This window comes from Rutilus rutilus (genome assembly GCF_951802725.1).
Source record: "Rutilus rutilus genome assembly, chromosome: 6".
Lineage (NCBI taxonomy): Eukaryota > Metazoa > Chordata > Actinopteri > Cypriniformes > Leuciscidae > Rutilus > Rutilus rutilus.
The window spans coordinates 35,614,439-35,633,880 of record NC_140214.1 but is presented as its reverse complement, the minus strand read 5'-3'; the positions used below and the strand labels follow the sequence as shown (position 1 = coordinate 35,633,880).

General features: G+C 36.9%; 1 protein-coding gene across 1 annotated transcript; it reads right to left on the bottom strand.

Moving 5' to 3' along the window:
* Window positions 1-1,650: 1,650 nt before the first annotated feature.
* Window positions 1,651-12,599, bottom strand: LOC311291982 (uncharacterized protein). The gene is made up of 2 exons (XM_084411388.1): window positions 12,206-12,599; window positions 1,651-5,444 (listed from the first exon to the last, which is right to left on the bottom strand). The coding sequence occupies exons 1-2, from the start codon at window positions 12,315-12,317 to the stop codon at window positions 4,210-4,212; spliced, it is 1,347 nt and encodes a 448-aa protein (XP_084267514.1). The 5' UTR covers window positions 12,318-12,599; the 3' UTR covers window positions 1,651-4,209.
* Window positions 12,600-19,442: the final 6,843 nt, after the last annotated feature.

Below are 19,442 nucleotides of genomic sequence, written 5' to 3'. Positions count from 1 at the left end.
CTATCACACCACATGTAGCCACTTACATGTATGCTTACTCTCACCAACTCCATCTCTGTATGTGCAGTGAGTTTAACGTGCATTTAGGGAAGGCAATATGACCTATAGGTTTCCTTTATTTACACGTTCGCAGTTCGCACAATTTCCGACATTTCTGTGGAGAGAAGTTTGCAGCTTTCACCAGTATTCGCCAAAGCATAAACTCGAACATCTGAACGTTTGAAAGTGAAGAATTTTAGACAAAAATAAGCATTCCAAATAAACAACTACATAAGTCACTTGTGAATAAATCAATAACGGTCTAAAGAAACTACAGCCACTGAATGTTATTCTTGGAGATCAGGTGAATTCCCTCCAGGACATTGGTGATGTCATAGATGCACCATTTCTTGACTTCCAGAACCTGAGAGTTCAAGTACCACCAAGCTCCATCTCCAGACTGCTTTTTTAAACACAGGCTTCTGGTATTGATGCCCTACCATATGTAGAAGTTCAGACTGTCCTGTCCTGCATCTGGGAAGCAGGTGACAGGCGATGGCATCCACAAAAGAGCACGGAAGGTCCTGGACATCGACAGGTACTACATTACGGCAACAGAGACTCTCAGGTGTACGGTAAGCAGGATCAGATTAACATAAGGGCGAGGTGGGGTTTAAACCTGAGCATGGAGGAGGCCCATGATTGGCCGAGGGAAGGATTGACTGGCCACTGAACTTTTCCTGGTGTGCCGCTTGCCAAAACCCCACATATTAAGCGCTGTTAAACCGTGTAATAAATTGATCATTCATACTGTATATGGGAAATATATTTTCTTTTCATAAGGGCCTGAGATTCCTCTTTGAAGATGAAGCTGACTGGAACCCACCTACAATTCAGCCTGCTCATCTCTCATCCCAGTCTGCCTCATTTAAAGTCTCTTCTGCTCACCAAGGCTGCATTTATTTAATTAAAAACACAGTAATATTACAAAATATTATAACAAATTAAAAGAACTGAAAATCATTCTGTGTGCCTGGGTCAAAACATTATCATTATTATAAATAATATTGTAATATATATATAGCATCATTTGTATAGCTCATTTTAAGCAATCTCACATTCATATGGGTAATAAATGAATATAAAAATGTATCCCATACAATGAAAGTGTTAAGGCATAAAAACATATTATGAAATGTAAAATAATGCATATATTTTATGCATTTTCCAGTGAAATATTAGTATGAGTTCACAAAGAAATTAATCTCGGTGACAAGTGACTTATTTTCAATCACAGTCAGCATTCTTTGTAGACTATTGGGTGATTTCAGCCTTGTCCGAGGTGGGACTCAAACCGACGTAATTCACATCAGTGATTTGCCCTGTGTAATAAATAAAAGGCACATTTTATCTACAAAATATGAATATCAAAGATTTGACATTTTTCCTTCTCCCCTTCCTTAAATTATTGCACATTATATGTACATGTATTTATTGTTTCCTTAGTTACTTTTGGTGCAATAAACAATTTCAAGTAGTTGTTTAATCTTGCAAAAAATTGTTCAAGTTTGCAAAAAATTACCAAAAACCTATGATTTATAATCAAAAAAAGTATACACAATTATTTCACACCCACTCTTTGTTTCAGAAATATTACAAACACACACAAGATGATTTTGCTCCTTTTTATTTCTATTAACTTCATTATGTACAGTTTGCACACTACATATTTGTGGCCTTGGTTATAATACACCTAAATAATGTAATTAATGCATCCTATCCAACCATAAACTCACACACACCTGGGCTTGACTGATTTTTGTTATCCAACAGTGTGAATACTAGTATACCCAAAACAACCATATTTTATTAGTAATATGTTGTGTTCATTTTGAACCAGAGATTATTTCTTTTTGGATCTGACTGGCTGCATTTACACTGCAAGTCTTAATGCACAGATCCGATCTTTTGACCAGATCCTTTTTTTTTTGGCCCGACTGTTTACTCTCACTTTAGAGAGGACTTGTATCTGATATCTGTGTTTACATTAATTCCCGCACAATATGATTTTCGGTGATCGGTTTACTATCCACACACGGTAGCGTGAATGGCCGTGATATTAAAATGATTTACGTAATTCCTGTTGGGTGGTCGTGATTATTTGCCAGCATGGACAAGATAACAGCTGTCATGACTCATGAATGTTTAGCAGCGCAAAATCTGACAGAACAGATATATAGTCCGGAGAATATTTTAGTTTATCTACAGATCAGATCTAGAATTCTGAAGTGAAATAAAGTAGCCCAATTTTTAATGAATTAACCGGAGAGAGAGTTTATAAAAACTCTCTCTGCCCATGACTTTTATTGTTTATAAAAGTCATGGGCAGAGGTTGAAAACCAGCTCTTGAATGTTTCAGTGTTCGCAAAACTTCTTTTCTTTACAAAGATAAATATTAAGTTCCCACCTCAATAAAAAGCTGTGAGCGAGCGCATACAGGCACGTCTGCCTCATAATACAACATTAAAAAGCTATCTTTGTGAACAAACGTGTCTTCCTCGCCTTGTGGTGGCTTGGAATTCAAAGGGGAATCGGATATGCGTGTTTAGACGTGGGTCGGATGTCCAGATATTGGATATCTGATTTAAAACCACATTTGGAAGTGGAAGATGCGAAATAAATCGGATCTCATGCGGATTTTTTTTGTTTACACATGGACAACCAATTCCGATCTGTGTCAGATGTGAGTAAGGGCCCTTTCACACCTACCTTGTTTGGTCCGGACTTTCGGACTTTTCAAATCAAAATTACGGGTGTGAAACCTCCCCCAGACCACGGTCCAGACCAAACAGACGAAATTTGGTCCGACGAAAAGAGGTAGTCTCGGTCCGGATCAAACTGAACAAAGGTTTGGTTCGTTTCTAGTGTGAAAGCAGTTTCTGTATGGTTCGGACTTTCGGACCATTTACAGGAAGTTCCGGTGGTTCCCGCGTAGCCTAAACAACTGAAGAAGAATGTTTATGTGCAGTCCTGCCCACAGCGTTTCTTCCAGCTGATTCGCACGCGCACACACACACACACATTTGTCCTGCCGGCGATGATAAAATGTTCGCACAACGAGGACGTTCATTTGGCGAATTTGAACTAGCGTCGAGTATAGTTGGTGCTGCAGGGAGTAATGCCGTAATAATAACAGTAGGCTATAGTGGCAACGACATGCGTCTGTTCATTCATTCTTGTCAAAGTTACCCGCCGACTTGACAACACGCTGACGTCAGACACACGTCCGTTTACAAACCAATCAATGTTAATGCAGCCCATATAGATGATGACGACAGGGCGCAAGTACGTCATGTAAAGTTCTTTAGTGCGCGCGCATAATTGCAATGTGAAACCAAACCAAAACTAACCAAATGTATACAATGTATCAAAACATGAATTTTGGTTCGGACCTTGGTGCAGACTTTCAGGTGTGAAAGGGCCCTAAAAGATCAGATTTGTTGTGCCAGTGTAAACGCAGCCACTGATCATAGGCCTCAGTGATCTGACCTCAATTTCTGAATGAAAAAGTTCACTCGAGTATTAAAAAAAGAACACTAGCTATGTTTCCATCCAAAGTTCAATCAGATCCAAAAAAGTATACTTTTAATGACCAAATTTGCAAGCAATTCCAAAGTCACTTTTGACCGGGAACACCAAATTAGTGAAATGATTTTCAGCACAGCACAAGGATTGAAGAAATAGTTAATCCACTGTTTTTAAAAACACACCAGCTGTGCCATTATTTACGAGACATGCGAGAACCAATGACATTTTTGACATCTCCGATGCCAAACCTTGATGTGACATGCCATACTCCAAAGGACAGCGATTACTTTAGAGTTTTGAGAGCTACAGCAGAGAAGAAAATTTACAGCAAATAACAACTATACTCTTTAACACTGGACTATCTTAATGGTGCTTTTTTTGGCTCTTGTTTGGAGCTTGCCAGCCCCAGTTCCCATTATAACAAAGAACACTCTGGACAATCTGCTAAAAATCTCCGTGTTCCACAGAGTCTCAAGTTTGTGAGAAAGTTCCCAGTTTTCCAACACCATTCTTTCCATGCATCACCTTACAACAAATATGATAAAGTATGTAATTGTTAAGCATATTAATGCAGATATAGAACTGCTAGTTCACCCAAAAAAATTTTTTTATAAATCCCTCCCTGCCAACAAATCACAACCTTTACTTCGGCAAATTCGGACAATGCTTTTTCTTATGAGTCAGCAGAGTACTTAACCGGCCGAAACACTTCTCGCATGACGGGCACTTGTACGGCTTCTCTCCAGTATGCACTCGCTCATGGGCTTTCAGGGAATCAGAAACCGTGAAACACATTCCACATTGTGCGCACTTGTAAGGTTTCTCGCCAGTGTGAATTCTTTGGTGCCTTTTCAAGTATATGATTCTCGTAAAGGCTTTCCCGCAGTCAAAGCACACGTGAGGTTTCTCGCCGGTGTGGATTTTCTGGTGCTCTTTAAAATTGTGGAGCCACAGAAAACCTCTGCCACACTCGGAACAAACAAAGGGCCTTACGGTCTCATGAGTTTTCTCGTGCTTCTGGAGATGTCGATTCTCAATGAAACTCTTTCCACACTGAGAACAGTGGTATAATTTCTCTCCTGAATGCTTTTTCATGTGACCTACTAGGTTCCCATGATAGATGAAACTCTTCCCGCATTGAGGGCATGTGAATGGTCTCTCTCCGGTGTGAAGTCTTATGTGAATCTTCAGGTTACCTTTATGTGTGAAATGCCTTCCACACTGACGGCAAGTGAAAGGCTTCAGTCCGGTGTGAATTTTCATGTGATGCAGAAGGCTTCCTTTGTGTGTGAAACTCTTTCCACACTGATCACATGCAAAAGGCTTCTCTCCAGTGTGAATCCTCATGTGATCGGTAAGATTGTCTTTATGTATGTAACTCTTCCCGCACAGCTGGCATACGTACGGCCTCAAGCCAGTGTGAACTCTTAAGTGATTCTTAAGGCTTTGCTTATGAATGAAACTCTTCCCACACTGATCGCATGGGAAAGGTTTATCTACAGTGTGAAGTCTGTAGTGCTCCATCAGGTGTTCCTTACACAAGAAACTTTTCTGACACTGTTGGCACGTGAAAGGCATATTGACCGTTTTTTGAGCTCCAGCTCGCACTGGAAACACGTTTGCTGTAGTCTCTGAGCAATTTTCTCCAGAGTGAGTTCTGAAGTGATCCATCAGGTGCTCTTTAGACTCAAAGTTCCTTTTACATTCAAGACAGGAGAAGAAAAATCCACTTCTATGAGCTCTTTTGTGCCCAAACCTTCTCCCAGACTCGGAGCAACTTAAGACCTGCTGTCCGGTAAGGACAATCTGAGGTTCCTCATTCTGATGTTTCTCGTCCACATTCTGTTCATCACTTTCCTCTTTCACTTCTGTCAGCCCTAATGTGAACATAAGAAGAAAAAGTTAAAATCACAGACTGATGATTGTCAAGATAATGGAAAGAAAATTAAGGAATATTCCATGCTCAGTACAAGATTAGCTCAATCGACAGAATCTATGGTGCAAGAGTATTATCCACCTGTCCCTACTTTACTTTTAAAACACCCCCACCCCCCTTAAAACATCTGGGTTACAGTGAGGCACGTAAAATGTAAGTGAATTGGCACATTTTAATAACCATTAAAATGCTTACTTTTTTGTAGTATAGCCATGAAACGTAAACCATATGGGGAAAAAAAATGCTTCATAACTTTTTCTGTTTAGTTACACGATAAATAAAAGTTACTGTCTCCCAAAAGGAAGAATCGACTCTGAACCGCCTAAACAAGTCGTTTTCCCACTTCGTTATACATCACTAGAAAACACATTTGCATAATGGCCCGCCTATGTTGTCCGTTGTCCACCTGCAAACAACTTGACCAGCCCTCAAACACGTCATTTTACTGACAACTGCGGGATTTGCAAAACGCTTGCTCTTGAAAGATGAGTTGGTACATTCCTCCAGTCTTCAGTGTCACATGATCCTTCAGAAATCATTCAATATGATGATCAAAGGTGTCAAGTAACGAAGTACAAATACTTCATTACCTTACTTAAGTAGAAATTTTGGGAATCTATACTTTACTGGAGTAATTATTTTTTTTAGGGCTGGGTATTGACACAAATTTCACAATTCGATTCGATTCAATATTGATTATTTTGGATATCAGGGACATGACAAATTTTCTCAAGGAAAACAAATCTCGTAACTAATGCTGTAAACTATGGGAGTCAGTTGTAGCCTATAGGCTTCATTAGCCTAATATAATATTGAAGGTAAAAATTAACTGATTTGTAAACAAACACTTAAAATACACTATTTATTTTTATAATAATAAAGTAATATGAAATATTAACATTTAAATGGTGGCTGTCATAAAAAACTTTCCAGATTTATTCAAACATGCATTAAATATTGAAGAACATTAAAAATTATAATGAATATGTAATATGGTGTTTAGCAAAATATTTAGCAAAATGCTCCTCTCTAGAGTTAATATTTCTAGCTGACTAACGAGTTTATGGTCACTGGATATGGTTTTTCTGAGGTAAATGTGACGTTACATGACATTGTTTACTGACGTCTTTCCACGGTTGAAACACTGATTGAGCGATTCCATGTGACATGATACGGACTTCGATAAGTTGTACTCTTTCTTTTAACACACTTTCAGATGCTCATTCATGTTTATTTCGCGCAGTAACTGGTGTTATTAAGGCGGAAGAGAAGATCATGTGCTGCTGCTTCTCTTGAGCTGAGCTGAGCTGCGCCAGAGCGATCTCACGCCACAGCGCTGAAACGGTATTTATGTTTTTGAATTTCGTAAGAAAATGGACGTAATTTGAAATCTGAGACTTTGTTTCATATCAATAGTATCAAAGCACAAAGATTATTGCGATTGATTGGATGGGATGCGCTACAATGTTACATTCATTCATCAACTGAAAACAGGATGACTAGGCTAATCGATTCTTGTGATTTAAGAATCGATATTGTTTCGTAAAAATGAGAATCGATTAAAATCGAGAAATCGATATTTTTTACCCAGCCCTATATTTTTTAGCCTACTTTTTACTTCTACTCCTTACATTTTCACGCAATTATCTGTACTTTCTAAGTTTCTACTCCTTACATTTTAAAAATAGCCTCGTTAATCCCATTTCATTTCAGCTTGTTTTCATTCCGGCTTATCGTAAAAAAAGAAAGAAAAACTATCTGGATAAACCGCGGCATCCGGATAGAGTGAATTTGATTGTGGTTGGATGAGAAGTATAAACAAACATATACCATTCCAACACCCTTTTGGTTTGTACGCGATCCATCGTGTACATCATCTGCCTCTAAAGTTTGACTTTTTGCACCAGTGTTGCCAAATTGGCCGGTTTTTTATTTGATTGTGCGGGTTTGGGCGGGTGGACAAAATTTGGGCTAACGAAGTTTAAGAATGTTTTTCAAACATCTACATTTTAAAGTCCAATTGGTTTAAAAAACTAAACTAAAGATTGTATGTAGTCCATAAAATCAGTCATCATTACATTACTAAACACACGCCCATGCAGAGTCAGCTGGCATTAGTGTTGACATCACCGACGAGCAAGCACTTTTAGCCAATCAGCGATCAGCAGGCAGACGCGATTTAGAACAATAATTTGTCGCTAATGCCAAAGTGACAAACATATAGGCTACAGTAAGTTCTACAGTAAAGAGTGAGACAGTGAGCAACTCTAAAAACGTACACGTGGTGGGAGATATCGATGGTGAATATAACTCTGAGAGGAGAGCACAGTTGAATGACTTGAATTGAAATCGAATATGGGACGACTCCTGTCCATGGTCATGTGCACACTAGCCTAACCAGACATCTGCAACTTTTACACCGTCCAAAGACTGCATGCACTCTACTCGTCCCTGACAGCTGCTGAAAAAGGTTTGAATTAACGATGAATCAGTTTTGACTGCTGAATTCTGCGTTATGTTCTGTAGTGTGTACTTCCGAGGGTCAAAGTCATCGGTTCATTTCTTGATTGGCGTTTTGGCAGTGTCCACCTGGACATTTGAGTCATATTTGCTAATTTAATCCCTTTTCCTAGAAAATGGATTTATTTTTTATTTTATTTTTATCATCGTTATTTTGTTTTAAGGAGATAAAAATGGTGCTTATCAACCTTGAATGAAATGGTAATAAAATTATATCACGTTATTTTTGGGCGTTTTTTTCTTGGAGTGGGGGGGGTTTTGGTGAGCTTTTGGGCTGGAAATCACTGTCCTAATCTGGCAACACCATTACAATACTTACAGGCAACTAGTCATCATATCTTCCACTCCATGAAACACGTTAATGCTCAGTAGTACACATATCTGGTTCTTTAATGTATTTGCATTGTACTAAAATGCGTTCATTTTCAATGGGCATATGCGGCTGAAACAGGTAGCCTAGCCCTAGAGCATCCCAAATTTTTCAACATTAACATTTTAATAAAACATTATAGGAATTATGGCCTTTAGAAGAATGTTTTTTTGAGGAGGTGGAGTAGTGCACTATAGGCCCCTGTGGCGCGGCCCAAGCTTTTGTCCTTAATGGCTTTTTTTTCCCTTGCATTACTTTTACTTTTATACTTTAAGTAGTTTTGAAACCAGTACTTTTAGACTTTTAAGATACTTCAACTTCTACAGAAGTCTTTTTAAACCCTAGTATCTCTACAGTATACCTCTACTTGAGTAATGAATGTGAATACTTTTGACACCTCTGATGATGATTTGATGCTCAAAAAACATTCATTAATATTATAAATGTTGAAAACAGTTGTGAACATTCAAAATAACTTTCCATTCATCAAAGAATCATGATTTTATTTTATTTTTTACATTATAGGCTAACTTTTTTTAACACTGATAATAATCAGAAATGTTTCATGAGCATCAAATCAGTATTAAAATTATTTCTGAAAGATCATGTGACACTGAAGACTGGAGTAATGATGCTGCTGTTGTTGTATTTTTAATCAAATAAAGGCAGCCTTCATGAGCATAAGATACCTCTTTAAAAAACATAAAAAATCTTACTGATCCCAAACTTTAGAACGACAGTGAATGTTGAGTTTTGATATCACAGGGCTTGTTTTGGACTATTTTGGATTGGCCTTCGGGCGTAGTACCCCAGAGTGCAGTCTGGACGATGGGGCAGGGCGACACACAAATGATAATTCACTGTATTAAATCGGACAAACCCAAACGCAAGCAGCTCATTTAAAATTTTGTTGAAGTGTTGTTGATTTTTATTTATTTTTTTATGAGATTTGTTGTCAAATGCTTGTATTATTTGGTACAAAGTGCAAATAAAATGTTTAATGGCAAACTCATGTTTCAATGTTTACCTGTTAATAAAATATGAGGGCCTATTGATTTTGTATAGGCCTATGTTATAGTGTTTAAAGGTTTCTATTTTCTATTAGGCCTTAAAGTGTCAACCGGTTAACATACGTCTATCTGTGACCGTGACATCAGGTATTAAAATCTAATAATTTATTCATCCACCCCCGCATTAGGCTATGTGTTCATGTTATAAACTGCGTGTACAGGATTAAAATAGTTTCTAATATCAACACTCACATATAGCTGCATGATTAAAAAAAAAAAAAAAAAAAAAAAAAAAAAAATCACTGCTGTAAATCTGTGCAATATAACGTGCAGTACTTCAAAAAAATTATAAAAATACCCAGTAGAGAAATGATATTAATTTTTTATTGCTTAAATAGACCTACGCTCGAGCACATAAATAATATTTGCTACAGATCGATATAACATCTGTTTTAGTAATTTTTTTTAGTTTTTTCACTTTTCAGCACTGCAGGGTTTTTAATTCCCATTGTACGCACAAAACCCAATAGCCAGGGCTTGTATTATTTGGTAGCCGATCATTGTCTTATTTGTCACCGTGGTTTTGCTTTAAAATAAATCAAACATTTATCCGATGTCTTGCTGAAATTGTGAATTATCATAATTTGTGTAAAATCCCAAAAATTTCATTTAAAGAAATCTTAAACATTATAGCCACACAAATGTGGTTCAGGCAACGCGTATTGATTATATTCACTGCATGTATAACGTTAGCCTATTTAAAACAAAACTAAATATAAAATACAACCCTGCCTCTTTTCGTTTAAATTTTAAAAATATTAAACTTATTAATATGGTTCAAGCAATATGTGCATTTGTGCTCTGATCATCTTCACTTAATAAAATAAAATAAAAGACAAAACTAAACCCTGTCTCTTTTTGTTAAATTTCAGTTTTATCAATAATAGTCATTATAAAAGTATAAGTAAAAAGTACAATAGGAAATAAAGCAAACAATTCAGTCAAACATACAAAGTCAGCGCTCTAGTCTAACGTTACAACGGTAACGTTAAAGTTAAATAGTCTAACGTTAAATATAAAGTTATGAAATTTCACTTAGCCCTCAGCCAAAACGATTGGCCAGGGAACAAATTATAGAGTCACGAGACCAAAGATCGTCTGTTAGGTCTACACAAGACGAATTACATCTCATGTTTAACCACTACAGAGACGCCAGAGTCAGCGGCAAACGTCAGAAGGACTAGCAGAGGAAAGGCTGTTCCAGGCGGGGTACGAGCGCCGAGCGCCCGGTGATCGTCTGGATAAAATTGACATAAATCTTTATAAATAAACCACAGATTTGAGCTTTAAACAACTACATTCTCGCCTGAAAAACTCTTAAAATTACATTTCGTGACACTAACAGTAGTATTATATTTCAACTGTATATAAAAAAAAGTGGCGCTTCTTATGTTGTCATTCCCCTTGTAGCACGCGCAAGTGACGATACTCTGTCAACCAATCAACGTCCTGCAGTGAGTCTAGCTCCACCCTTTAGTACCGTACCACTGTGCTAGGTAACGTTACCCCAACGCAAGGGTACCGAAAAAGTGGTACGGTACGGTTCGCCATTTTGGTACCATTCACAACTTTTGACAGTGGAAACGGAAATAATTGCGTACCGTACCGGTCAGTGGAAACGAGCCATTAAACATATGTTAGATCTCATTGATATTGTTCATTGAAGCTAGATAGTCATTTGCCTCTTGCTTCTCCGTGTTCACAAGTCTGAGTCCTTTCATTGTAAAAGTCTTCTCTACTGACTGACTCAGTCATAAAGACAGTTTTTGCCGCCATCTAATGCCGAAATAATGTATGTAACTTCTGTTGCTGTTTACGGTCAGGGACTATTTTTTCCAGCGGAAGGAAGGCGTTTAGTGATTTTACGTCATTAAAGTTTATGAAAAATAAACCGCCTAATAAATGCCCTTCAGCCGTGACTTATTCACGATACAGCACAGCCTCTCATACCTTATTGCTTACATATTTCTGTAGTACGGCCAAACAGCGTAGTAGATCATTCATAAACTCACATAAAGGAATGCGCATGCTCACGCCTCAAGCGTCTACACCAATAAGATTGCTGTATTATATAAACCAATGAAATTGGGTGTGGGCGGGGCTACACACTCCGGGGTCACTCCTGTGGGCTGGTGTTTTTACACAGACCTGGCAACCCTTGTCCGGTTGTGTGTTTTGGCCAATATTCCATTAGGATTTAATGTGTGTGTTTTTTTTACATGCCACCAACAGTAGGCAAAAAATAACCAGTAGAGACCATAACAGCTTCCATCAAAACCAAAACAATTCCCATTATAACCATTAAACCAATTACAGATTCTATAAGGGTTTCTATTGTTAGTTTTTTTTTCAGCAGGGTAACGTTAATCTTGTTTTATCAAAATGGTGCGCGTGGGGCTTTTTCTAGGCGCGTCGCCGCGAACTGCTACTCTCATGAACGGTCAATTATTATTTTATTTTTTAATTATATGATTTGTTTTCCGCTAAATCCCATCGTGTGCCTTCAGAAATGGATTATACTGAGTCACATGGTACTTTCTTGATCGATTATGTCATTCTTGTATTATTGCCGTCAGACCTGGCACATTACTAGCATATAAAACTATAGTCATGTATGCCATGCATCTTCCCTCTAAAGTTACATGTCAATGTATGCCATCTAACGTTAACTCTTATTTCACAGCCACCAAAACTAGCAGTGGAGCTTTGTTACCGAGCGCAGTAAATAAAGAAGAATCAAACCTCTTTGTTCATCTGTCTGCTCAGTTTTCACTCGCCATGGCTCTGGGATCGTCACTTCTTCACTCTCCTCTTTTATAAAGTCCATCTTTACAATTGTGTGTGACGAAGACATAATGTGATAAAGCTTGAGTTATTTGGGCCTGTTCAAACGCGGGTCTTCACGTTCAGAGTAACAGTAATATATGAGATGTTTTTATCCGATTCGCATAACTCCTACTATTCTCTAGATACACGCGTCCTTCTGAGAATATCCAAAGTCAGACGTTGTATATGTTTACTTAATACCTGCTGCTGTCCACTGTAAAGTGTGCTGTTGTTGAGCGATACACACACTGAAGATAACGCTAGCGGAACAAGATGGCAACGCTACTTTCTTCTTCTCGAGTTTCAGTGTTTGTTTGTAGCTTTATCCATAGGCTTTATCGCTGCCTACTGAACTGGAGACTGGCGTGAGGAGACATGAAGGCGTGATGATGACGCAGACAACCCCAAAGTTAGTAGCGCCATGTTATTTTATTTTTATATAGAAACAGATGAAAATATAAAAACATCTTCAGGGGGATATTAAGGAGTGTCAACAGAAATGTTCACATATAACAGACAAGAAAAACAAATACAATAAAAGGGTAAACACAAGCAAATTTGATTTAATAAAAAATAAAATAAAAATAGCTAATGTTAAATAATAAGAAATTAATAAGAAAACAGAAATATTAATAAGCAGAGGGAAGCAAACTAAGTCTCATCAATAGAATCATTACAGAAATTATCATATTGTTTCAAGAATCTGTCACATTTTATTTATTTAAATAAAAATATTTGAGAATCTCCCTCAATTCAAAAAAGTGAGGCCGAAAATTTTGGCTTATAGATAAAACCAATACCAATACCAAAAAAAAAAAAAAAAATCCAAAAAGGATTAAGTCTATTCCTTAGACTTGTTGTAAGCATTAGTATAGTAATTTACAATATATTTTAAATTAAAACATTGGGCAAAAAAAGCCCTTTAGTGAACTGGAGTTAAATATTGTTATTGTAAGAAAAAGAATTATTGGAAATTTAATGCCCTAATTTTTGAACATGTTTGTTTATTAATTTTATTCTTTTAATTATTATTATGTTATATATTTATTTAGATTTCTTAAATTACTTGGTGGACATTTTTTTCAAGGCACGTAAATGCTTTAAAAAATTACTGATGCATTTGATTTTGTAGAATAAAATGAGAAAATATCTTGAGCTTGTGTTCACCTTATATTTCAGACATTTTCAAAACCGACAAATCGACTTCAGGATGATGGAAGCAGAAAGTCTAAATGCAAACTCGTTTCTGGGTTTCAGGATTCTTGTGGATTCCTGTGGCGCTCTATTACCTTTAGACTATAAATTACACACACACACAAAAAATACATCTGTAATTATTACATTTATATTGTCTAATACAGGACCTCTTGTATGTAACCCCTCTTGTTTTTACCCAATAGATTTCTAGTGGTATAATTTGAATGTTAATAATAATAAATTGTATGTTACATACATTGGATTGCCTATGTCAACTTCATAAGTCCTATCAAAATGTGAGATATTAACATTTTATAGAATATGATATAATAGTGTGCTTATTTACTCATTTTACAATGTTGAAGTATGAAAATTGGTGGTGGAAATGGACGATAATTAATAAGAATAAATAAATAATAATAATAATTATTATTATTATTATTTTTATTTAGCAATAATATACATAGGCTGCATTTCGGCCACTCATAAAAAGTTAACATTATACACAACTACAGATGCAGACGATCCCACTACAGAATGGATGGAAGATACAAATAATTGTAATTGTCCCCATTTTAAGTGATAGTATAGGGCTGAGCAAATGTGGGTGCAATACAGCGCTCTGTTTCTACCGTAATCCCTTTAACAGCATACATGTGAATTGCTCATGGAACAATGCTCTTGATTGCCACAGTATGCTAATGCCTATCTGGTGCAAGAGATCATTGATATACGAATTGAGGACTTTTCGTGACCATTCAGGGACAGGACGGTCCTATCTAAAGAAGCAGAATAACACCTCTAATACATACCTGTGTCTCATGCTTCACAATGCCCCATTAACTCCTGTGTTAACTTTCTCATGTTTGGTCTCATCTGGCAGCTTAAAAATGAAATAGAATTCTTGTGATTTCTACAGAGATGTCCAAGAGATGTTCTCATATACAATTTTAGAACTATGGCTTAAGATGCACTGAGTGAGGAGATTATGGTAATGTGTTTCTCATCTCAATCACTATCCATTTGCCTAAGTAAGTTAGTAGTACAAGGGAATGTCTCTCCGTCTAAAGGCTTTCAGAATCACAAGACGACATTGTGAAGCAGTCATTTTTAATTGCCTTTGCTTTGGTATAATAACACTTTTTGAATTTGTGCCACTCAGAAGAGAGTAAAGAGAGTGATAAGATTGACTTTATTCAAGAACCATTTTATGGTTTCTTACAGCATTGCCACCTACTGGCACAGGCCTACAGAAATAGAGTCAAGTCGCGTTTCCACCAATCGGGCCGATCTGTTCTAAGACTGCATGTCCACCAAAGTGTTTTTATCCAGCTGAAAACGCCTAGCTGTGGGCGCTTGAGAGCTGTTTGGCATTGCAGAGTTTTTTCAGTTGAGACGCTTTGCTTGTTATGATACAGAATATCCACAGATGTGTTACTATGGGAGTCAGTTGTAGCCTATAGGCTTCATTAGCCTACCTATTATATTGAAGGTAAAAATTAACTGATTTGTATACAAACACTTAAATTACACTTTTATTTATTTTTATAATAATAAAGTTAAATGAAATATAAACATTTAAATGGGGGCTGACATAAAAACTTGCCAGATTTATTCAAACATGCATTAAATATTGAAGAACATTAAAAATTATAATGAATATGTGAAATATATGGTGCATACAGTATATTTAGCAAAATGCTCTCTAGAGTAATTTTTCTCGTAAAAAATAAAATCGATTAAAATCGAGAAATCTATATTTTTTACCCAGCCCTAATCTCAGCAATATTCACCAATTTGCATAGGCTAATATGTCTATTCGACTAATTCTCAATAGCTGTTATAGCATGCTAGCCTGACTACGTCAGACTTCTTACTTCCGCTCAATTTCATTTTGCTTCTGTACTCAGTCTGAGACAGCGTAATAGCTTTCCGTTTTCCTCCAGCCTGAAAACAGCCGGCCAATCAACGAACAGAGGGCGGGCTGAGAGCCGTGATGTAGACGCTGATTGTACCGTGGATGCGTAGATTTACTTCACATAATCTGCAAAAGTCGTTCACAGCCATGTTCACTCCGGTATTTCGCTCGATGGTTTTGTTTTCGCATCATACTACATGTGTTTACAGTGGAAGTTAGATGCAGCTGAGCATGCGCATAACACACGCCATAACCAAACGTTATGTGATTGGCTTACGGGAACCAATGATTTTAAACTTCAGACAAGCGCCTCCCTGCGAGAAAGAAAACGCTTTTCAATTATGCCATGCCAGACTCTGTCTACGAAGCAAAGCGAAGTAGCAGAGTTTGGTATTACCAGGCTAATAGCATGCAATCAAAGTAGTATGAACAGATCTTCAGACCATTGATATGGTTTATATTGCAGATTCTTTAAGCTTAAGCTCATATTTAGGAGAGACTGAGGGCACGTCAGAGTCTGATGACTCAGTAATGTTGATTAGAAGTCCTGAAAAAATCGAGCTGGGGAATGTCGTCTTGCCCAAGTAAGGATCACCAATCTTGAATTACATCTATACAGAATGACTTAAATAGTAACGATATTTGGAACTATATACACTTGTCAATTAATAATTTCTCATCTCTGCTCAATATTACATCATTCCCCCTTCCAGATGATTGAAGATATCCTAAAGAGCAGCCCTGGAGGCGAGAAGGTCATAAACGAATACACGCGCACTAAAAGTCTGTCGGATGGCAGAAGACATGACTTGGTGAAAATATTGGTTGCCCAGTTGACAAATGAACATGGGTAGGTTGTTAATACGTTAATTTGTAAATTGATGTTTATGATGTTATGGGTTGTAATTGGTTTGTGTGTGTATAGAGCAAGCCCTTGCCGGCGTTTGAAGGAAGAATATGCAAAGGGAATCATCTCCCTATTCCCATGCTTGGCTGACCCCAGGAGCAAGCTTTGTTATGTAAGTAGCTGTTGCCTCTCAATCTTTTTGATTTACAGGAGGAGGATATACTCTGTATATTGCAGAGTAAAGATGATCTACATTATAATTCATATGGTATTTATTTCCTTAGTCGTGTAATGTATAACTACTATTGTTCTGGCCATAGGAGCATTATTACAATCAAGAAGATGGAAGTGGATATCTGGCATGGAGAATAAAAACTCTGTAGAAAGAAGCATCAGAACGCCAACGGGTGCGAGATTTGATGTTTAGTCAGTGCTTTTATTAGCTTGGCTGGAAGGCTTGATAAACTTTTCTTCTTTTTTTTACATTTTATTGAACATACAACTTGCTTATTTTACTCATCTCACTCACATTTGTGACTAGTCTTTGAAGTATTCTTTTGTTCCAGATTGGTCTGTCATTAAGTCATAATGTAAATGAGGTCAAGTGTTACATAGTATCTCTTGAAAATATAATTGCTGTATATAATATAATATGTTTAGCATAATCATCCATGTTGGGCAAATTTAAAAGTCTGTGATACTGTATATGCATGTTTTTTCCTGTCATGTATCTAGTTTTGGTATTTGTGTTGTGCTTTTGAAAGAAAAGGAACTAAATATTTGGTTTTCATATTGTCTTCAACACTCTCAGGTGGGCCAACTACTGACAGGGATCCCTTCAAAGAAGACAGCTGGTTGAATGATGAACGTCAGTGTCAGGAAGCAATTGCCCTGATGAAGCATACAGCTGACGAGGCAGTGGTAAAGGAAAAGATGAGGTTAACACTGGCCTATCGCCGGAAGATGCCGCACGACCCTAAAGAGTCATCTGATATTCTATCTATTTTCCCGCAATTCATGGATATACCACGCTTGGTATGTGAGACTTCAAATCTTTAAACATGAAAACATACAAATATGAAATTGAGTGCTGTTGTTGTTGTGCAGTAACCCAGACTCATTACACTGTAAAAAGAAATTAAGTTTTCTCAACTTAAATTATCACGTTTTATCGTGAAAAACGTTGGTAGACCACTTCTCCAACTTCTCCAACCAAGTTGAGAAAACTTCATTTCTTTAGGTGTTACCAATTGAAGTAATTTTTTTAAGTTGATCCAACTGTTCACTTTTAAAAACGTTTCTGCTGTGGTTCCTACTTTAATTATCTTTGACATTTTGTACAGATTGATCAAGATTTTGGACTTCTATTATGCGACCTCTGCAAAGTTGTTGGAGAAGTGGTCTACCAACACAAAACCAAAGGTTATTGCACAGAGCCGTGGCCTCACTCAGACTAGTGATCTCCAAGACCTCATCCAAAATGCTGAAGTTGAAGAAGGTAACTATATTGTGCTATAACTTAAATTATTTAATAAGTTATGCATTTATGACAAGCATAGCTTTATTCAGATCTATAGAGTTTAAATTGTGGTGATAACTTTACCCATTAGACATGCTTGATTCATATGCAACACAGACTTGCAATGGGTAATCTGTCAGAATGGAAATCACCTGTTTCTCTAACATTTCTACCCTGATCTTTTCTCAAAGGCCTAGCACAGGAGTTGCAGATTTACAGTTTGACATTGTTTTCATTTGGGTCTCTGAAAAACAAAAGTATGGTTGATATGTAGTAGATAAAGTTTAACTCTATGACCTCATTTCAATATCTGTAGAGGTTTCACATTAATTCATCCACACATCTGTAGACATCAAGACTTGGCCATGAATGTGCTGTTAATACTGTGTGCAGTATAAACTAAAGTACTGGAGTGGTTAATGTATTTATACCGGCACATCAAATAAGTGAAGTTAAGTCTAAGTTAAACTAGGTCAACTGAGTAGGAGGGTATGTTCAACCCCTTCTACCTAAAAACCTAAAACAAATGTGTTTATTTTGTTTTCCTTGTCTCCAGGTTGGGACATGTCTTCCATTCAGATGCTGGTTCACCTTTTGCCACCCTCAAGTCAAGGCCGCAAAAGACCGGGAAAGATCTCAGCGAGAAAAGCAACATTTTATGGTGCATTACCCCAGAAAATCGGACCACTGCTTCATTGTTGGTGCATGCGTTACAAAGCGAAGCATAACTTTTTTTAAAAGCAGTTGAAAAGCTTTAAAAACATAATGAAAACATTAGCAAAAAAACACCAGTGCCAAATGGCTTACATCTGGCAAACATGTGATCCAAATGACATGAAATTAGGTCCTGGGAAAATGGCTCCCTTGAATGAAATGGAAGTTGGTGCTGAGATTGCTGAGAAACTTAATGTACCCATGTGGACTAAGGTCCTGAATGTGAAATGGGTCAAGCGCTGTGGAATACGATAAATACTTATCGGTTAGGGTTAGCCGTTTGTGTTCAAGTTCAAAATGACATGCCTGTAGCTCATGTAATCCAGAATATTGTTATCAAAGATGAGCAGGTCCTTTTGATTACAACTGCACTAAAAACATTTGGTTTAGCTGAACATACACTGTAAAAAATTTGCTGTAGTTATGCAGCTGTTTGCCAGTAACTTACTGTAGATTTAAATGTATGTTATTTACTGGCAACAGTTTGTTCAAAGTTAAATGAACATTAAACATTAACAAGTCTTTGTCTTTACAGAATAAAATTATAAAATAACAATCTAATGCAAAGCATTCTGGGAACCAGAAATCTTCATCAACCTTTTTCTGTTTTTTTCCTTCAGATTTTGGTTCCCAGAATGCTTTGCATGAGGCTGTTATTTTAGTTTTATTCTGTAAAGATAAAGACTTGTTAATGTTTAATGTTCATTCAATTTTGAACAAATTGTTGCCAGTAAATAACATCAATTTAAATCTACAGTAAGTTACGTGCAAGTAGCTGCCAGTAATACTGTAATTTCTACAGATTTTTCTAACAGTGTATCCATGCTTACACAGCTGCACATACCACAGAAGCACCTTCTGTTTTGGAGATAAGGGATATTTTGCACCACAAGTTGTTTGACATTCTTATGTCTTATGGTTGGGATTCTGATTTGTTTATTGTACCATATTGTTTCAT

What these genes read in the sequence shown, in the direction of transcription:
- LOC311291982 (XM_084411388.1), bottom strand. Translation starts at nt 12,317, where the DNA reads ATGTCTTCGTCACACACAATTGTAAAGATGGACTTTATAAAAGAGGAG. An exon ending in GCAGACAGATGAACAAAGAG is followed by an intron (nt 5,445 to 12,205) that starts GTTTGATTCTTC and finishes TGTTCACATTAG; the next exon opens with GGCTGACAGAAGTGAAAGAG.